Source organism: Anomalospiza imberbis, chromosome 11, assembly GCF_031753505.1.
Source record: "Anomalospiza imberbis isolate Cuckoo-Finch-1a 21T00152 chromosome 11, ASM3175350v1, whole genome shotgun sequence".
NCBI classification, from domain to species: Eukaryota; Metazoa; Chordata; class Aves; order Passeriformes; family Viduidae; genus Anomalospiza; species Anomalospiza imberbis.
The window spans coordinates 11630026-11648145 of record NC_089691.1 but is presented as its reverse complement, the minus strand read 5'-3'; the positions used below and the strand labels follow the sequence as shown (position 1 = coordinate 11648145).

The 18120-nt window shown below is 39.1% G+C and overlaps 1 protein-coding gene across 7 annotated transcripts in view; it reads left to right on the top strand.

Annotated features, from left to right (window-relative positions):
• EEFSEC (eukaryotic elongation factor, selenocysteine-tRNA specific) overlaps positions 1-18120 on the top strand; it is a 126354-nt gene that overhangs the window by 61920 nt on the left and 46314 nt on the right. For all 7 annotated transcript variants that reach the window (XM_068201934.1, XM_068201936.1, XM_068201929.1 and 4 more), the window contains exon 5: positions 8027-8668. In XM_068201934.1, the coding sequence (XP_068058035.1) occupies positions 8027-8668 (642 nt within the window). The remainder of the gene's footprint in view (positions 1-8026; positions 8669-18120) is intronic.

The following is an 18120-nucleotide window of genomic DNA, read 5'->3' as shown; positions in this document are numbered from 1 at the left end:
TCATGTGGCAGCTGGGGAGGGATGAGATGGGCTCGAGGGGGTTGGTGTGAGTTAGAAGTTGTCTGAAATGGTTCAGTTTATTGGAAGCTTTGCTGTGAATGAGAAAAACTGCTATGAAATTATAATAATTCTGAAAAATTAGCCTTTTCCTCTTAAAAGTGGACATTGTTGTTTTTTTTTTTCCTTGAGAGTTTGGATTGTGACAAATAATGCAGTTGAATTTATCTGCAGTGAGGCGTAATGCCATGTTGTATCACAAGGGTGACAAGATTACTGGAGTTTACCAAATAAATACTCCAGTAAGATAGCCTACATGTAATACAGTGGGAATTTGATGGTTTACAGTAAATAATGAATTCTAGGCAGTTCAGTCATGAGAAGAAAATAGAGGGCAGTTTTTTTTTTATTCAGTGAGATTTGTCCAGCCTGTGCATGGCATAGATTAGGTTCTGTTGAAAAAAATTTTGGTTTATATTTTTAAATGCTAGGGGAGACCGCTTAAGCAGAGAAGGTCACTTAAGTTTGCCTGAAAAATCTTATATTGATTTGTGACTGACTGCATGAATATAGCATACATGTAATATAAATTAAAATTATGGTATTGAAGTAGAGTTGCATGAGAGTAAGGTCATTGACCTGGTTCTTTATATATTGAGTGCATAGTCATATTTTAGATGCTGGGAAAGGGAATAACCCAAATGGATTTTAGTATCTCCTTTTATATTGCTTTATTCCAGTGTTTTAGTGCATGCTCTTCAGGCTCTGGTGTTATTTTATCCAGAGGGAGGAATATATTAAATAAAATTTTTAATAAAATTAAAAAAAAAGTGTGGTGTTGCATAAGCACCACAGTGGTCATATGGTGAATGCCCCTATAAAACTCACTTTTAAAAAATTAAGTTAAAAGAATCATTCAGTATGAAATTATTTTTTTCTCCAGATGCTATATTCCTTTCCCACATGGAGGTGAGGCCATGCAGAAATAATAGAATCTAGATATATTCTAGGTCTTTCAGATAATTGCTACTAAGCCACATGATCTTGCTGGAACCCACAAACTTGGAATTATTTCTGGCTCTTGGAGATTTCTACTCTTTGTAGCTGATCCTAACTGATGTTGATGTGATGTTGTGGTGTTGACTCAGAAGAGAAAGCTCTCCACAACCTGAGCACTGGGCAGAGTTTGCATTGTGTGATTTGCTGTTCAATGATGAATTTACAGCTCTTGTATTATTGATACCTCCTGTTTTATCTCCAATTTTGCTGGTTTGAAATCCTGGTTAAAATTTTGGAGCTAACTAGTTACTGCATGAACCACAAAGGCATCTTACAGAATCTAGAAAATACTTGGGATATTACTTATTGAAATAAAAGATTTTTTTTTAATTTCAATGGTGGATGTGACTTTTTATTTCTGATTTCTCATTGTTGCTCTCTTGTGCCTTCACATCCCATATGTCCTTTTAATGCTTTTGAGCAGGAGTGGTTTGCCAGCTTCACTAAATACATGGCTGCTTGCTCATCAATGGGATTTGGCTTTGCCATCCCTCATAAAGCAAGGAATTGAACATTCTTCATATTTAGAAGAGAATTTGTAAAGATATCTGCTTATGTGTAAGGAGCAGTTTTATGATTGAATTGGAGCTTTGCTTCATTTCAGTTGATGTGCTTAAACACAGGCTGACTGAAAACTAAAAATTGTTAGCCTTGGTGGTAGCCTTTCAGACAAGAGGCCAGTGTGGTTTGGTATCTTCTGAAAGGCTAGATCCACTTCGAGAGCATACTAGAAGATAGATGATGAGATACCTTATTCTTCACTTGAAGTTGTAGTAGATCAATAGGGAGGAAGCAGCAGGTATGGGATGCATATTGGTCATGCAGTTGGGAGTTTGCTGCTCCCCTTCTGCTTATAAAGATGCCCTGCTGGATGATACTGAGGTGGTGTTCATGCATTTGGCACTTTGCTACAATGTATGGCCAGCTTACACTTCTCGAGAGGGTTTTTTCTTGCTAGGGTACTGGTTCAGGCAGGCTTGCACTTGGTGTATTTTTAAACCTCAGGGCTGAAATGGTGCTGTCTTAATTGCAGTTCCTTTTTTGATGTAAGTTTAAAGATGCAGCTCTTAGTGCCTGGGCTGTGAATTGTGATTTTTATCTTTAAACCTGTTGGAGTCCTCACTATTTCAAGTGGGGTCATTTTTTTATACTGCATATGCAATACACCTTTTATAAATACTGCACTCATAATCAGTATTTTTTCTAACATATTATTGAGACTAATTATTTTAGCTTTGCAGTTTCTCATCACCATTACAGGGAAGCATGGTTGCTGTATCTCATATCAGAAAGATGCACTCACAGCACTGAGAGGCAGCAGGATGGCTAGGTTTTTATCTAAAGAAGCTATGAGCAATGGCATATGGCTGATAACTTAGTGGAAGTTGGATAAATAAAGGAAAAACAGGTCTGACATATCAGTGCAAAAAGTCATTAGTGGACTTTTTTTGTATCCTGTTTTCTATTAGTCTGTAGTAAACTGCTTTGAAAGTCTTAGTGGGCTTTTCCTTTGGTCTTAAAATAACAAGTTCTTTTATATTGGATACATTTGTTTATCTCAAGGGCTGAACTGTTTGGGTGCTTTTGATTTCTTTTTTGTGTTTTTCAATCTGCATTTGAATACAAACTTCTTTTTCTCCCTTTTTATGGCTTTTTACATAATGCTTTAGGAACATTAATGTGATTATGCAAACTAAAATTTAAAACGGGAAGCAAATCTCTGCAAATGATGTAAGATTTCAACACGTGGCTCTTGATTTATATGTTGAAATATAATCAATTCCCCTGTGCCACAAGAATACAAAATGTGAGTGAATTTCTTAGCAAAGTTTGTGGCAGGTTTTGTAATGGTATCCATGTTCTCCATGTTTACCTACATGGTTCACATGCAGTAAAGCCTGTCACTTTCAAGTTGCACTCAATATTGTTCACTTTCTGTGTCTGAAGGCCTGATTTCCCCACTTTGAGTGGATTGCTAAAATGGACCTTGGGTAATTTTCATGGATAATAGAAGTTAGAAGTTGTTTTCCAGACAGCATTTTGAGAACTAAAAAGGGGTGCTTGAAATAAATGCAAAGAAACGCCAAGGATATTTGTCATAGCCGGTCTTGGTTACAAATTCCTGTTGCTCAGGACAGTGCTCTGAAGTATTTTACCTGATTCTGGTGCTGGAGGGGTGGACTGAGTGATCCAGCCCCAACTCCCTACTTGAAATCCATTGCTGTAAAGCTAAAGAAAATACATGAAAGCTTAGAACTCTGTTATAGCTTGTAGGGATCCCTTACATAGGGAAACTAGATATGCATAAGAGAAACAAATCTAATACTGGGGGTCAGTTGCACCCTTTTCAATGCTTCTGGGTTTGTATTTTAAAGGCCAGACAAAATAAAGATGAATTTTACTTATGTACTTGAGCCTCTTGAAGAAAAAACCCTACATTTGGAGTATTTTAAACCATGGGCAAATGTCTCTGTCACTCAGGATCAGAGTGAAATGGAATGAAATACTGTACTGATGTTCATGGTCTGCTCAGAAAACAGGAAATCAGTGATTTAAAGCTACTCTGGCTCTTGTTATTTGATACAGTGGGTGCAGACCAACTCCCTGATTCACTTCTCTGCTGGTTCCATGTCTGACCTTTTGAAGGAGATGCAACTCCAACTCACTTTGGGTGACCTAATCCACCCCCGAGTCACACTCTGTGTTCTGGTCAGATTCTAGTTCCTACAAACATTATCCTCTTGGAACAGAGGTTATGGTCAGTTAAGATACTGGGCTGTGTGCTCCTTTGACAATTATGGCACTGAGAACAGGAAGGGAAAAAAGAAATGGCTTAGAATGTGTTCTTTCTCTGACAGGTTTATGGAAACTTCAGATGCAATAATAGAAACCAATTAGAGCCAATATAGATGGGCTGATTAAATAAGCAGGGTACTGGGTAGATCAGCATGAAGTGGTGATTCTCAGTAGGTTGGGTGATGCAGTGGCATTTCCTGCTCGTGCCTGAGGACAAACAGACCTGTATGAAAGCCAGACCCAGCTAAAAGGAAGTCAGGTGATTCTGAGAGCTCTGGGTGAGCACAGTCATGATGTGCAGGGCTTTCTCCTGGGAGAGAGGTGGGGGCAGCACAAATAACCTGCTTTGGTGGGGGGTGGGGGCAGGGGTAGGTGGATCTCTACATGATTCTGCAAATTTTCCATGTGTTTTCAATCAGTAGGATAATGTTTTCTGAAAGAGAATTAGTCAGGATCCAAACTGTTCTTGAACTGGCATTTGAAGCTGTGAAGACCATGAGCAAATGTATTAACAGGAGCTTCATTCAACACTGGAAAATACTTTTGTGTCCATACTCCACTGCAATGTTTATCTTACACATAAGAATTACAGCAGACTTTTGTCACAGGAAGTGATGCTTTGCAACTGTGTATTGTTTAATGTAGGTGAACACTGAGGAATGTGGCAGAACGCAGCTGATATTCTGATACAGGCCAGCTCTGTATGCTATGGTTGAGAACTGTGAATCACAATGAAAAAAAGTTAATCATGTGAAGTGAATATTTCAAAAGTACTTGTTTCGTTCTCCTGTTCATTCTTCTGTCTTGTTTCATTCACTGTTTGTGAGCTGCATGTCAGATGTGCCTGATCGTTTGAGTTAGTTTAAGAGGAGACAGTAGGCATAACGCTGAGGAAAGTTTCATGGATGCCTAACTAAAAGCCAGTATGTGTTCTGAGTATATGCACACATATTTCTGTGTTTTCTAATCACATCTTTTAGTCTTAAATGTTACCTAAATTCTGTAAAAGATATTTCAGATTAATGTATGTAGACTTTCTGTAATACATTGATTCATCTGTTTAGATGGGTAATTTCTAAAAAATAATATTATAAACTGGAATAAAGTCTTTGTGACTTCATTTAAAATAGAGAAGTAGATAGATCTCTTATGCATCTTCTGGTTCCATTTTTGTTTTGAGGAGGGACAGTGCTGGCAGATTCCTTAGTTCATGCCAATTTATTGACCCCATCCATGGTTGTAGAAGAGGAAGGATTTATTGCCAGTATTATCACATATGAAATCACAGAAGTCTTTCAAAATTGTTTGGGCTGGTGCTTTTCATACTACAGTTTCATTCTTGTAGTGCTTGTAATGTTTTTGAAACACTTATGTTTAGAAAACATTGGGTTTTTTATGTTTCATTTTTCTTCTTGAAGTCCTTAAATGTTACTTGTATCACCATTGATGCAATTATAGAATGATTGAAACTGGAGAGGGAGGGGTAGTGGATGAAAGAAGGAAGGATTTGGGAAAGGTTTGATTCAAGCTCCTCTACTTTCAGCTTTTAAAAATACAGTCTTGGAAGCTAATAGAAAGCTGGAGGTAAATGCTAAATTGTTTCTCTCCAATGTATCTGTATGGTTAGTATTGTTGAGGAGGTTTAGCTAAAGGAGTAATGAATGTTTGAGTTCAAAAATGCTTGAAACTGAAACTACCAAGTATTTACAATGGCCTTTTAAGTCTGTTTTGACATTAGTTAATATCTTGACAAACTACTTTGGTTCAGGCATTTTTAGAGAGGTTTTTTCTCATATATGAACATACCTCTTGATCTCCTTCTCATAATATTTTGTGGATTCTTCAAGAATTCACAGGCACTGATGTGGCGTTTGATTTGAAAAATGTTGCAATAATAACATTATAATCTGTAACAGGGTGTTTCTTTTGGTTTTGGTTAGCAGCCAGAGGATCAGGGAACCCAAACAATATTCGTAGTGGTGAAGCTTGTGGGTATTGTTATTTGTATAATTATGATTTCCAAAAGGAATACAAGATTTTTGTTGTTTTCCAGGAGGCATGTAACTGCTAGATTTTCTATTTTTTTTAAACAGCTTTCTATGTAGTGCCTGTGACCATTTATTGCTGACTTATTTGGGGACCTCCTTATATTTCAGTTACTGAAGGTTTTAGTTCAGCCAGCAGACTTTTCATCTGCTCTTCTATTTTGATCTACGTTTCTGCAATTTGTTCCCCTCTGGGTGATGTTGGAAATAGGCATAGACAGATTATCTGGAGCCAAGTGAGATGTCCTCCATATAGGCCAGCAGGATTTGTGGAAAAGGAAAATGTGAAAAACATAATTTTGTTTCCACTTATGCATTGCAGCTACCATGCAGAAAAAAGCTGATATTTTCAGTATTATGAATTACTGAGTAAATAGTTCTGTGATGAAAATAATTAAGTTCCCTAGACTGTTCTGAATTGTCCAGCCTCAATGCTGTGCTCTGAAGCTGTGTGACATCTGAGGATGAAGCCCAGCTCTGCTGAGTCCAGTCCTTTGGTTTGCAATTCTCTTCATCAGTGCTTGCATATTTTGGTTTTTTATTTTCAGGAGTTAAAAGATAAATGGGTGGGCTGGGATTAGAAGATGGGCTACTAAGAAATATGCAATGATTGGAGATTGATTTGAGAATAGTTCCAGCTGAGTAAGAAAGTAAAAGCTTGAATGCTGAGAGTTGCACAGTAGCATTTGGCAGGAACCTTTTTGATAGCTGTGGAATTGATGATAAGTAAAGGGAGATGAAAGAAGAAATTATGCTGAGAGTTGAGATCTATCCTAGCAATGTTGTTGTTCTGTACACATTCACAGAATAATCTATTGCATATAGATAAAAGCATACTAAAGAAATTATCTCTGGAATCGAGCATTTTCATGAAGAGTTCTGTTCTTGGATCTGAGTGTTGAGGTTTCAGCCCTTCAGAAATGCTGTATATAACTTTTCTGTGCTAAAGACTCTTGTCCAAGTACATAATATTTATTTAGGAGATAATTTGTTTTTATTGCCAAAAATATCATTTCAGTATTAAAAGCTATCTAATGTAGGGACTTGAAGCAGAGTGGTTACCTATCCAAGCATCCAGCATTAGGGGGAATGCAACAGGTGGCACCATAAACATATTACCAGAAAAAAACTTCTGATTACAGTCAACTTGAGGGGATGGGTATACTTAGTAAAGGTGAAGGTTTGCTGAACTGAAAAAGAAAAAAGATAAAAATGAATCCTTGTTAAACTAAGCGAGTTTAGTCTGATCAAACTGAGCCTAGACTGCCTTTTAAAAGCTTATTTAATTCTTCTCCTCTCCTTGAAATAAGTAATACAATAGCAAGCTCATAAAGGCCAAAATTTGATAGCATCTAGGAAATTTTAATATAAGTAATGATTGATGTTTCAGTTTTCCTACAATATTCCTGAGATTTGGAGCCCCACATTTTAGTGACAGCAGTGCTAGCTGTATGTTCATGAGCATTCAAATCTTCCTAAGAAAGCTTTGAGGATTTTCTTTTTTAGTCTATGGAATACTATAGACTAGAAAAGGGTGGGCTTTTGTGTTACTGATTATTTTGTAGTGATGGTTCATGAGTGTTCATTGTGCTTAGTGCTGTGCAAATACAAGTTTTTTTTTGCTCTGCACATTTTACAGTTTATTCAACCATGTCAAAGAAGTGTGTGAAAGGATTTTCATGGAAGGGATGGGAAAGCATACACATAGGTGCATGAATGGTACTGTAGTGCTATACTTTTGATGCTGCAGATGCTGGAGGGAGTATATTTTAAGCTATTCCATGGTGTGGGTATATCTGATTATTTGCAGATAGTATTGTGGGTACTTCAGCACAGATGATGTAAATATCAACAATTGTGGTCATGATAATCTTCAGTCTCATGAACAGAATAAGCTAGGAGGCTCAAATATATGGTAATTTTAAGTGATGGAGTTCTCAGTCTATTGGCCTTCTACTTTTTGAGTTGTGGACTCTTCCAGAAAGTCAGTTGTCTTGCAAGATATCAGGGTGTCATGTGTGGCTGTTAGATCACAATATAAGCAGATATCACGTGACATAAGCATATGAGTGCTTATGATACACTCATATGCAATTGTTTCATTCTTTTTGTTCCCCTTTCATCCACAGGTGACAAAGAGGGTCAAGTCCATGCAGATGTTCCATACTCCTGTGACTTATGCAATGCAGGGTGACAGAGTAGGTGTCTGCGTGACCCAGTTTGATCCCAAACTGCTGGAACGAGGCCTAATTTGCACTCCAGATTCACTTTACACCATCCACGCTGCCATAATTTCCTTGAAGAAAATTCAGTATTTTCGAGGACCTCTTCAGACTAAGGCCAAGTTCCACATCACAGTCGGTCATGAGACAGTTATGGGAAGAGTGATGTTTTTCAGTCCAGCCCCTGCTAACTTCAATGAAGAAATTCAAGAAAATGTTTTTGATTTTGAAAAAGATTATCTTTATCAAGAGCAATATTTGTCCAAGGACTCAGTTTCTTCAGAGGAGAACAAAGAAAATGACCAGTCAGGAGAAGTCCAGCTCCCAAAACAACAGTGGGCTTTGCTGGAGTTTGAAAAACCAGTCACTTGTCCTAAACTGTGTCTTGTGATTGGCTCTAAGCTGGATACAGATATTCATGCCAATACCTGCAGGCTGGCATTCCATGGGGTACTGCTCCAAGGCATGGAAGACAAGAACTACACAGAGACTTTCCTTCCAAAGCTGAAAGTGTACAAACAGAAGCACAAAGAAGGACAGGTGGAAAGGGTAAGCTGTCTCTCTATGCTATATATGGGGACTGGAAATATTTGTGCTGTACATCATGTTGGTGGGCTGCAGAATTGACACTGCTACGTTCCAAAGCCCTTACACAGGTTTTTCTAATGTCTGTATTACCCAGTGTATTACATCTGGTCTGCTTGCAAACAGAAAAATCACTGTTTAAAGTGACTGGTTTATTCAGTGCGATCCAGCGGTGAGTAATTTGGTGCTGTTTTTGCACTGATCCTTTGGGAGTCTGCTCAGTGTGTTCCTCCCAGAGACTGGCTTTGTGCACCTTCCTAAATGACAAAACGTGCAGGTTTCCATTGATGTATTTACACAGTCTGCAGTACATTGAAAATGTAAAGACAGCAGACAGCGTAAAACAAAGCAACATTTGGCTAAATAACACAAATAATTTTTTTTTTGTATCTGTACATTTTAATTTTCTACAGGATGCCTAACAAGTGATAACATGTAGTTGGAATCAGGTTCATGACATGGTGAACTTAAGCCATGCCTAATGCATGTTATTTCTATATCACACAGGTAATAATAATTATCATCATCTGCTATAGGGTTTGTATTTGACCCATCTCAGTGTGGCAGAAAACAGAGATGCTTTCTGGAGGAGTTAGCAGCTACAGTGAAAATGAGAGGGGATTTGTTTGTACTCTGCCATTGGAATTGGAGAGGTGCACTGTCTGTAGTGGTTGGTGTTACATTGCTGGCATAGGTTTGGCCTTGGTGGTGGTTACCCTTCAGTCAGCAGTGGAGAATCACTTGTTGATACATTGCATAATGTGGAATTTTTCATGATGAAGGGTTTAGGTGGAGATGTACAAGGTGTAAATAACTTAATTGCTTACCCCTTAGTGAACAAAGTTGATCCAAATGTCAGCATTTATTTACTTGATATATTGGTATGATAGGTGATCTATTAAATATTGGGAAAAGGACTCTTTTAATTTTGATTTTCCTATCTCAAAACTTCATTGTTGGAACAAAATGTTTAGCATTCTTCTTTTCAAAATGCCATAAAGCTGAGTTGAGGATTGCATAATATCTCTCCTTAATTTGCTATAGGAGACTAAACACTTGGCATATGATACTATGTTTGCTATGTATAATGCAGACTCCTTGAATATTGTTTATTTGCTTTACTAATTTAATAGTAGGAAGATCCCTGCTAGGGCATGATTAGTGACGTTCTTCAAAATGCCTCACTAAATTAATTGATCAAATAGCTAATTTGTATTTCTTCCCTTTTTTCCTGAGGTTTCTATTGAATTTTTAGCTCTTAAAAAAAGGAAAATTCAAAGGAGAAACTCATATTTTCACTTCTGATTTTGGAGGCCTTTTATTCCAAAGGAATGACAGACCTATGGCATTGTGTTGGTTTTTTGAATGCCAGTTTTGTCACTAGAAAGGGAGGTAGTTAGGAGGGGGATGTGTGTAGCTTTCTAAATTTTTATCTTTGTTTATATGAGTTATCTGAAGCACCCAAAATCCATTGGTCAGTCTTCACAATTTTGGTAGCAGGTGTTTTGTCTCCTTTGTTTGACATGCCCAGCTGCCTTTCTCTCTGGCTGATGGAGGCACTGAATTAGAACCAGGAGTCCAAAGTGTCCTGGGCTCTGAGCTGCAGAGAAGCTCTAGACCAAATACGTGTATCTGTCATTCCTCTGGCACTCAGGAGCTTTCTAAAGCCATCAAACGTTTGCCTTTATCTTGGCTAAAGATTGATACACTTGAGCAAGGCCCATGCTGCCAGGATCCAGTGAGACCTGGCTTACAATAACAATGGGAACGGGAGTTTGTGTGAGCCATGGAGACAGATGCCTTTCTCCAACTGGGGTGAACTGGTCTCACATTCTTTATTTTTGTTCTCAGTACCTGGCACTGATCTATGGCACTTAAAAACTTGCAGAGTACCAGCTGTGTGAGTTGTCTGTTGGGGTTGACAGTTTGCTGTTAGCCCTGGTCATACAATTTTAATTGGTTTTATTTAGTGTTCTTTTCAAACTGTTTGCCAGTTTGTGTATTCTGCTCTTGATTTTATAAAAATCAAATCATGGAATAACATTAATAACATAATGGAATAATGTGTAAATAACAGAATAACATTAATCAATTACACACATTTTATCTTCTGGCCCAAACAAAAACAATGAATGTGCTTTATTTAATATTTGACCAACAGAATAATTTATTAGGCTATGTTAGTGAACTGTTTTATCTTCCTGCTTTTTAAAATGTAGATCAGGGAGGTGTACTATTTTATCCTGCCTTTGTGCCACAGTGTGCCCTATATATGTGCTTCGATCACTGTGTGTATGGATACTAATTGGCCCTGTAAAGGGACAGTTGTCATCGCAGCTTTGTTTGTACCCACATTCTGCCTCCTGGGGTACTGCAGATACTTGGAGCTGGCATTGTCCCTGTGCATGCTGAAGGGATGATGGAGCAAACACAGCAGGAAAGGCTCATGGTGTAAAGTCCCAGGAGTACTCAGGGACTTGGAAGGGTTGGTGGGAAGAGGATGGTGCCAGGTATAAAGGGCCTGCTGGGGAAGTACTTACAGCCGAGGTAGCTGCTGCTCAAGTCTGTGCTTTGCAGAGCACGGCAGCAGGAACAATTGGGTGGTACAGAGACTTATTTTAGTACACAAAGTCACCGGCTAATAGAAAACTTGAATCAGCTGGTCCCACCCTGCTGCTGATGGATGGCTGGAGATTAGGATCGCTGAATTTAGGGTGTCTATTCTTGGCACTGATACAGGAAAATTTCTTTCTCTGTTGAGCAAGGAAGCTCCCCCCTCCTCACCTTCCCTGGGGAGGCATATAATAATAATAATAATAATTAAAAAATACATGTTACCTTCACAAGAAGTGAACTTTTCCTTCAGAGAATACTGCTGGGGAAAATTAGCTTCATAGCTTCCTGAAAGGCTGGGAGAGAGGGAGGCAGGGCATGGAACGTCCCTTCGTGATGGAAACATGCTTCCAGAGCCGGGATGCAGGGCAATTCCATAGTGCCCGTTTGTAAAACATTGCTGCTAATCTGATCTGGGGTCTCCCAAGCCCCCCCGCTTGCTGCTGGAATTAAAATAAATTCCCTGCAGTTGAACTACCAGTTTACCCAGGAGAAATCAGGCATTTATGATTTGGCTTTTTGTTCCTATTCTGATTACTTTCAGAGCACTGATGGAATAGTAAGAACTGTAAATTCATTAAGTTTCAGCATCACAGTATTTTTCTTGTGTGCCCCTTGTGCATGGCACCCTTCTGGACTGTAAGGTTTATTTTTTTAAATAAAACAAGAATATTTATTCTCCGGCATTTTTTGTCTCTCTACAAGAAAGTGTGACATTTTTCCTGTTTCACATAGAAATCAAATCCATGGAAAATATGGCATTTACTACACAGTATTTTTTAAAAAATCATACTTAAGCTAGCAGTCTTCGAGTAGTACAGTTTACTGAAATTTCATGCCTCATCTTCCTGTTTTTTCTCATCAAGTGATGGAAAATGTTCTACAAAAATTCAAGTACCTTGTCATTGCATTTTTTACTGCTCACTTTTCCCTTTTGGTATCTTACTTCTCTAATGCCAAGATTGAGTGGAGCACTGGGAGAGAAAGAATCAAACTACTGTTGCTCATCAAAATCTTTGTGTTTACCTGTCTGCAGTGCATCCTTGTTTATTCATCTACTGATTTTTTGGGGGGGAAGGAGAGTAAAGGGGAATAAGTATTACTGTGATTTATGACAAATTAGTATATGAGAAGTTAGTGTTGTCTGAGGTGCAGCCTAGTCCATGAAATTGAGGTGCTGGGATTGCATCTTGGTTATAAAAATGTTGCATTGATTCTACTGCAGTAATGGTTTTTATCTGGTCTTATAACATTTAATATTTTTGAGCTGTTACTAAAATGTGTGAATGCTCTATTTTACTTTAGACCACAAGGGGTTTTTTATGTTTAAGTATGGTGAGTTTTAAGGAAAATCAAAATATGCTTTTCATCAGAACTAAGAGGGCGGTAGCAGAGGTTTATATTTGCTTAATGGTTTCAAAACCAGTGTGAAATACTAGTCCAGCTTTCTCTTGCAGAGAGGACTTGGGAGAGGGGAGAACTTCAGTGGGAGGAAGTTTCTGTCAAGAGCATCTTTTGGGTGTGGTTATGTGGAGGCAGAGACTGTCGCCCTCTGGACATTTTATTTTTGCAAACCCTTGGCTGCCTGACAAGTGTGCTTTCAATAGGAAAAAGCTAGGCTGGCAACAAGTGGCTTGTACTGATAAAAAGGTAAAAGAGAGTGCTATTGTGAACACCAGTGCAGCTCTAAGGAGGGTCATGTGGGAATATTGGTGGAAAAAGGGCAAAGGAGTGTGAAGGAGGTTTTGAGCCTCTGATTTGGCATTCAGTGCTGGCGGTGGATGTGGGCTTGCTGAACTGCAGCAGCTCAGCAGTTCCTGGAGTTGGAGACAAATTACAAAGCTAAACAGCAGCTGTTGTCCTTGGTCTTGTGCTTCTGGAGACAGTGTTCAGCTCTTCATAATTCTGTGGGCAAAGACACTTGTATTAATCCTAACATCATCTCTGCAATACCTTCTTTGAATTTAACCTCTATGCAACCTTGCAGGTTAATTCCAGTCTGACTCATGAAGCAGTTACTCAGTTCCTGGAGTAAATCCTTTATATTTGTCACATTATTTGCTCTTTGGCTTCCATGAACGTACGGGTTGAGTGCAGAGAGTTTCAGCTGAAAGGTGAACCGTAGGAGTGCATCATGCTTTCCTGCATGACTCAGATATTCTGCCTGTTTTGAAAATGTTTGCACGAGCAGGATTTATCTTAGGATGGTTGCCACAGAGTCCTATTGTCATGAGTACTCGTAAATCCATAACTCTGTGACAGAAACAAAAGGAGGAGGAAAAGTCTGTCTTGCAGTGTGAGCTGCATCTTCTGCATTTTCAGACTTGTGTAGTGAAAAATAGTCATGTGTTGGCTGGAATGGTTTCCCATTGTAAGTGTAACAGAATGCTTTCCTATCATAATCAGCTTGTCCTTTATAGAGGTACTTTATCTGTGTTCATCTGTGATGAGATGAATTAATTCTCTCTATTCCAAAGTTTTTAATGTATCTTTCTCATTATTTGCCTTGCTTTTTCAGCTTTGCTTGGTGGTAATCATGGTGTATGATGTCCTGGTTTTGTTCATAGATACTTTATTCACACTTTTGTGGGTTGCTGGATAGTGAGTTTTCTTGTTGTGCCCATACCTCTCCTGGGGGCTGAGGCCATCATGTAGCCAGCATGGTTAGTTTCTAGGGATGCCTGTTGCTTAATAACAACATGTTACAAATTGTTTGTATATTGGTGTGATCTGTGTCCCCAAGGAGCAACACATTGTTGCAAGAGCAAGAAGTGAAAGCAGGGTAAGTGATCAAGATCTTTATCAGCACATCTCTTCTGAAGCCTGAATGGAAGAGAGAAAGCTTATCTTTCACATCTTTTAAAAGTGTTGGGTTCTTTCCTCTTCTTCCAGCAGGATAGGAGGAGCTTTGTCAGAGCAAGTACATTACCTGAGCGGTCAAAGGGAAGGTCTTTGTCACCATCACTTCAAAGATCTTTCTGGCCTTTTAGAAGAAGGATAGGATTTTGTGGAGATGAGTGCCAGTAAGCAGCTACAGGAACTGTGAAGAAATGGTATTAAATTTGTTGATGACCAGCAATGACCCAGACTGTCCCTTGGAGAACTAGACATTTTCAAAAGCAGCAGTTTTGAAAATGGTAGGTTTTCAAAAATTATGAGCAATATTTGAGTGGAAACAGCACATTTAGTTATTGAGCACACACCAAGTTTGTAGTAGCTCAGCAACACACTTAACCACACTGCTGAAGGAGTGTGCAAAGGAGGAAAAATGGACTTGCCCATGAGTGAATAGGAGCAGCTGATGTGATTCATTTAAGGGATGAGAGCAGTTCTGTGGAGGTTACCTTTGCTCGGGGAGGCAGTAGGTTAGTATAGGAGTACCAGAGTATTCCTGTCTGGAAAGACTCCTGGGTAGTGGATCATTTATAAACAACACTGGTACTTTTTTCACTTAATCCTTTCCAGATATCTGTAATACCAGAATTTGATTTAGATTTGTGCCTATAGACTGTTTTCAAAGTATGTGTGACAGAAATACTGTCCCTTAAATTTTCTGTTGAGTGGTTGCATGGTGCTGCTATGAAAGAAGAAAATTATAATTTACCAAATTTTACTTCCATCTAACTTTTTTCTAGGTACAGGATGTTTCATTGTCTTACTAGAGCTAATGTTGCATCTGCTATTTTCTTACAGTGACAGTGCAATGCCTGGGGCATAGCAAGTAAAACCCTGCATCAGCCAGGTGCTTTCTGGGTGACTGAGGTGGGGTTTGCAGACTGATAGGGGCACAGTGTGAGTAACAAGGCCACACTCTGAAATCTGATGGAGTGCTGCCTGCACGTACAAGCAGTGACCCGGGCTGTCTGCAGAACCCTCTGGGACTCTAGCTGGGAGAAGTGGTGGATGTCACTCCATCATCTACTGTAAACATGCAGACGCCACAATTACTATTTTTCCTGCTTTGAAGTCTGAACATGAGTTTGTTTGGTTCTGCTTGGCTGCTGATGGTATGCTATATACAGTAATAATACAGAGATGAAGGCAATCAGGTGAATAAAAGTGCACAGCACATTCACTAGTTAAAATGTACTGTTAAATAGGAGTATAAAAGATGCATTTATTTATTGGCTCTTATTTAGTTTTTGAGTAAAAGAGTTTGAGAAGCTTAGTGGGGGAAGTGACAAGGGAGGGCTTACTGCCCATTAAACAGAAATACCATTTCTGCTAAACAGTGCTGAGAAAAGGATGGTGATGTTTCCCAACGTTTCCTAACTCAGCATACGGATTATCATAGTACAATAAATTGGTTATAAAAGTGTACCAGGTAAGTTGCAGAATCTGCCTTCTTACCCATAGGAAAAAAAGGTTTTGTTCACTCACCAGCAAAAGAATGGCTTACTCCATGTGACTGGGTAGTAGAATTTTGCAAGTTTTGAGTAACACCTATGGTTATTATTTACATTATTAAATTTAAAATGCAGACATGCTTTTGAGTCTTGCAAGTGTGTGGACAGCTGGTCTTGATTTTTCTGAGGTTGTGTAACAGTCACCTGTGGGGGAATCAGTTTGTCAGCAAGGCAACCAATACACTGTTTTATTTATTAGATACAAAAATAAATTAAGAATGTTGCTTAGGTTGCAAAATCAAGAACTTGAAAGCTAGGAAATACCAGATTTACAGTTGCTTATGCAACATTAATTCTGTTCCCCTGTGCCTCTACCCTGTGCACTTAATAAGGCAAGGTTCCTCTGAAATTTTTTTGGATGTGATCATCTTAAGACTATATCATGGAGCATATCAAAGAGGAACAGGGGATAAGACTGTATGGACATCTGGCATTTCTTAAGTGCCCAATTCTGCAACTTACATTTATATAAAACCTAAGTTATTTAATTTCCTAGGTATTTTTAAAGTCGAAAGATGAAGTAAAACTAAGCCTCTATATTGCTGAAGCATGGCCATCTCTTTACTGTGCACCTTCACTGGGGCTGCAGTTGTAAATATCCAGTGTAGCATAGGCTTGTGTGGCTTGGTAGCACAAACCTTGTTAGCCAAATGGCAGAAGGAGGCTGTTACCTGATAGAGGAGGTGGCTTTGGGCAGCAGCTCCACACACACTGGAGTTGGAGATCCTCAGGGGAGGGGACAGACTCAAGGTATTTGAATGTCTTGAGAGAAGAATGCAAGTGTGTCAGAGACAGTTTTCTCTTCTTCCTCAGCGTAAGTTTCTTCAGCTCTTTCCAAGCTTATTCTGTCCTTTTTGCCTCCTTCCAGTGAGGATTTTGTAAGGATTTTGCTCTTCATTCCCCCCTGCCCTCCTCAAGCTATTTGTGGGCAGTTTCCTTTAGAAAGAAATGTAATTTACTGTGGCTATAGCTGACCTCCTGCTATGTGCCAGGTCTATGCAATGTTCCAAATGAAACTTGCCATGTCCCACTGATGTCTCCTTTTGGATGCTTAGGTTTTAAGAACCTGAGATCACCACAGTTAAAAATACTTTAAAATAGTTACGAAATTGCCTGTGTGTTTTTAAGTCACGGAGGTACCACCAGCAATCCTCCTGACCGCTCAGAACCTTCTCCAGGAAGAGGAGCCATCTTCAGCTTGGCAGTCCTCTCTGAGCCACGCTTACAGAGCCAGGTCAAGACCTGTACATACCATCCTGTCTACAGAACAGTTTGTGGTTTGTTTTTTTTCTTGGATAGTAAGGATCACAGCGTTTTTAATCTGTGTAGTAAGCCAGGGCTGGCTGGTCTGGAGATGGATGGTGTAGGATGTAGGATGTCTTCAGCCTCCACTTTCCCATATATGTTAATGTTGCTTTTTCCACATAATGGGAATGCAGCATAGATTAATAAAAAATGAAATCATGACATGAACCAGTTTCTTCTCACTTGGTAAAACTAATGTTTTCATTCAGACCATGTCAGGAATTCAGTGCCCGTCTTTGTTTTGGGATTCAACCCTTCTAAGCTTTAAACAGAGGTGAAGGAAACTTGCACTGTAAAGGTGCATAATGAATGAGTAGTGCCCTGTTGAAACCCTTGTATGTGCCTGAAGAATTCTGATGGGGGGGTGTAGAGCTTTTAGAACCTAGAGCAGTCTGGTTGTGCACCTCTCACTCATTGTCCTGATTCAGTACTCTACGCTCCTTTTTTTTTCGCTGCCATGCAAGGTTTTACCAGGTTCTAGTGGTGGCACAACGCTCAGCAAAGAGAAGGGGATTTTATGGCTGCTTGTTAAATGTTCCCAAACTCAATTGTCCCTTTCCTCAGAAAGGCAGAGAAAAGGAAAATGTTTTTTGGATGTAAGAAACATAGGCTGGTGAGAGATGGGACAAACATCTGAAAACTAAGTTAATGGATATGTGGAGATGTTAATGTGATGGCTTCCACTAAAACAGCAGTAATGAGATGTGAAGCTGAAGGCTTCTAGTGCTGGAGGGAGTTGCAGAAAGTCTTTATCCTGCTGTAAGTAAACTCTTGAGGAAAAGCTGTGACTGCCCAAATCATTCTTTCTCTGTACCAAGTTGTGCAGCTAGTTCTCAGTAACCAGCTATAAGCTAGAAGTCTTTGTAGAGTCAAAAAAGCTGGAAACTTGGTCATTGGAGCAATCCTCTCAGTTCCTTTCTCCTTCACCCTTTTTGTGGCCTCATGTACCATCATTTTCTCAATGCATAAAACTTTGTTTTAAAAGAGAACAGGAATTTGCAGCCTCAAAAATATTCCCATTTCTGACACAGAAATGGAAAGTGCTTGAAACTATTTTCTAGAAATAAATGAGCTGTCACTGATCATGATGAA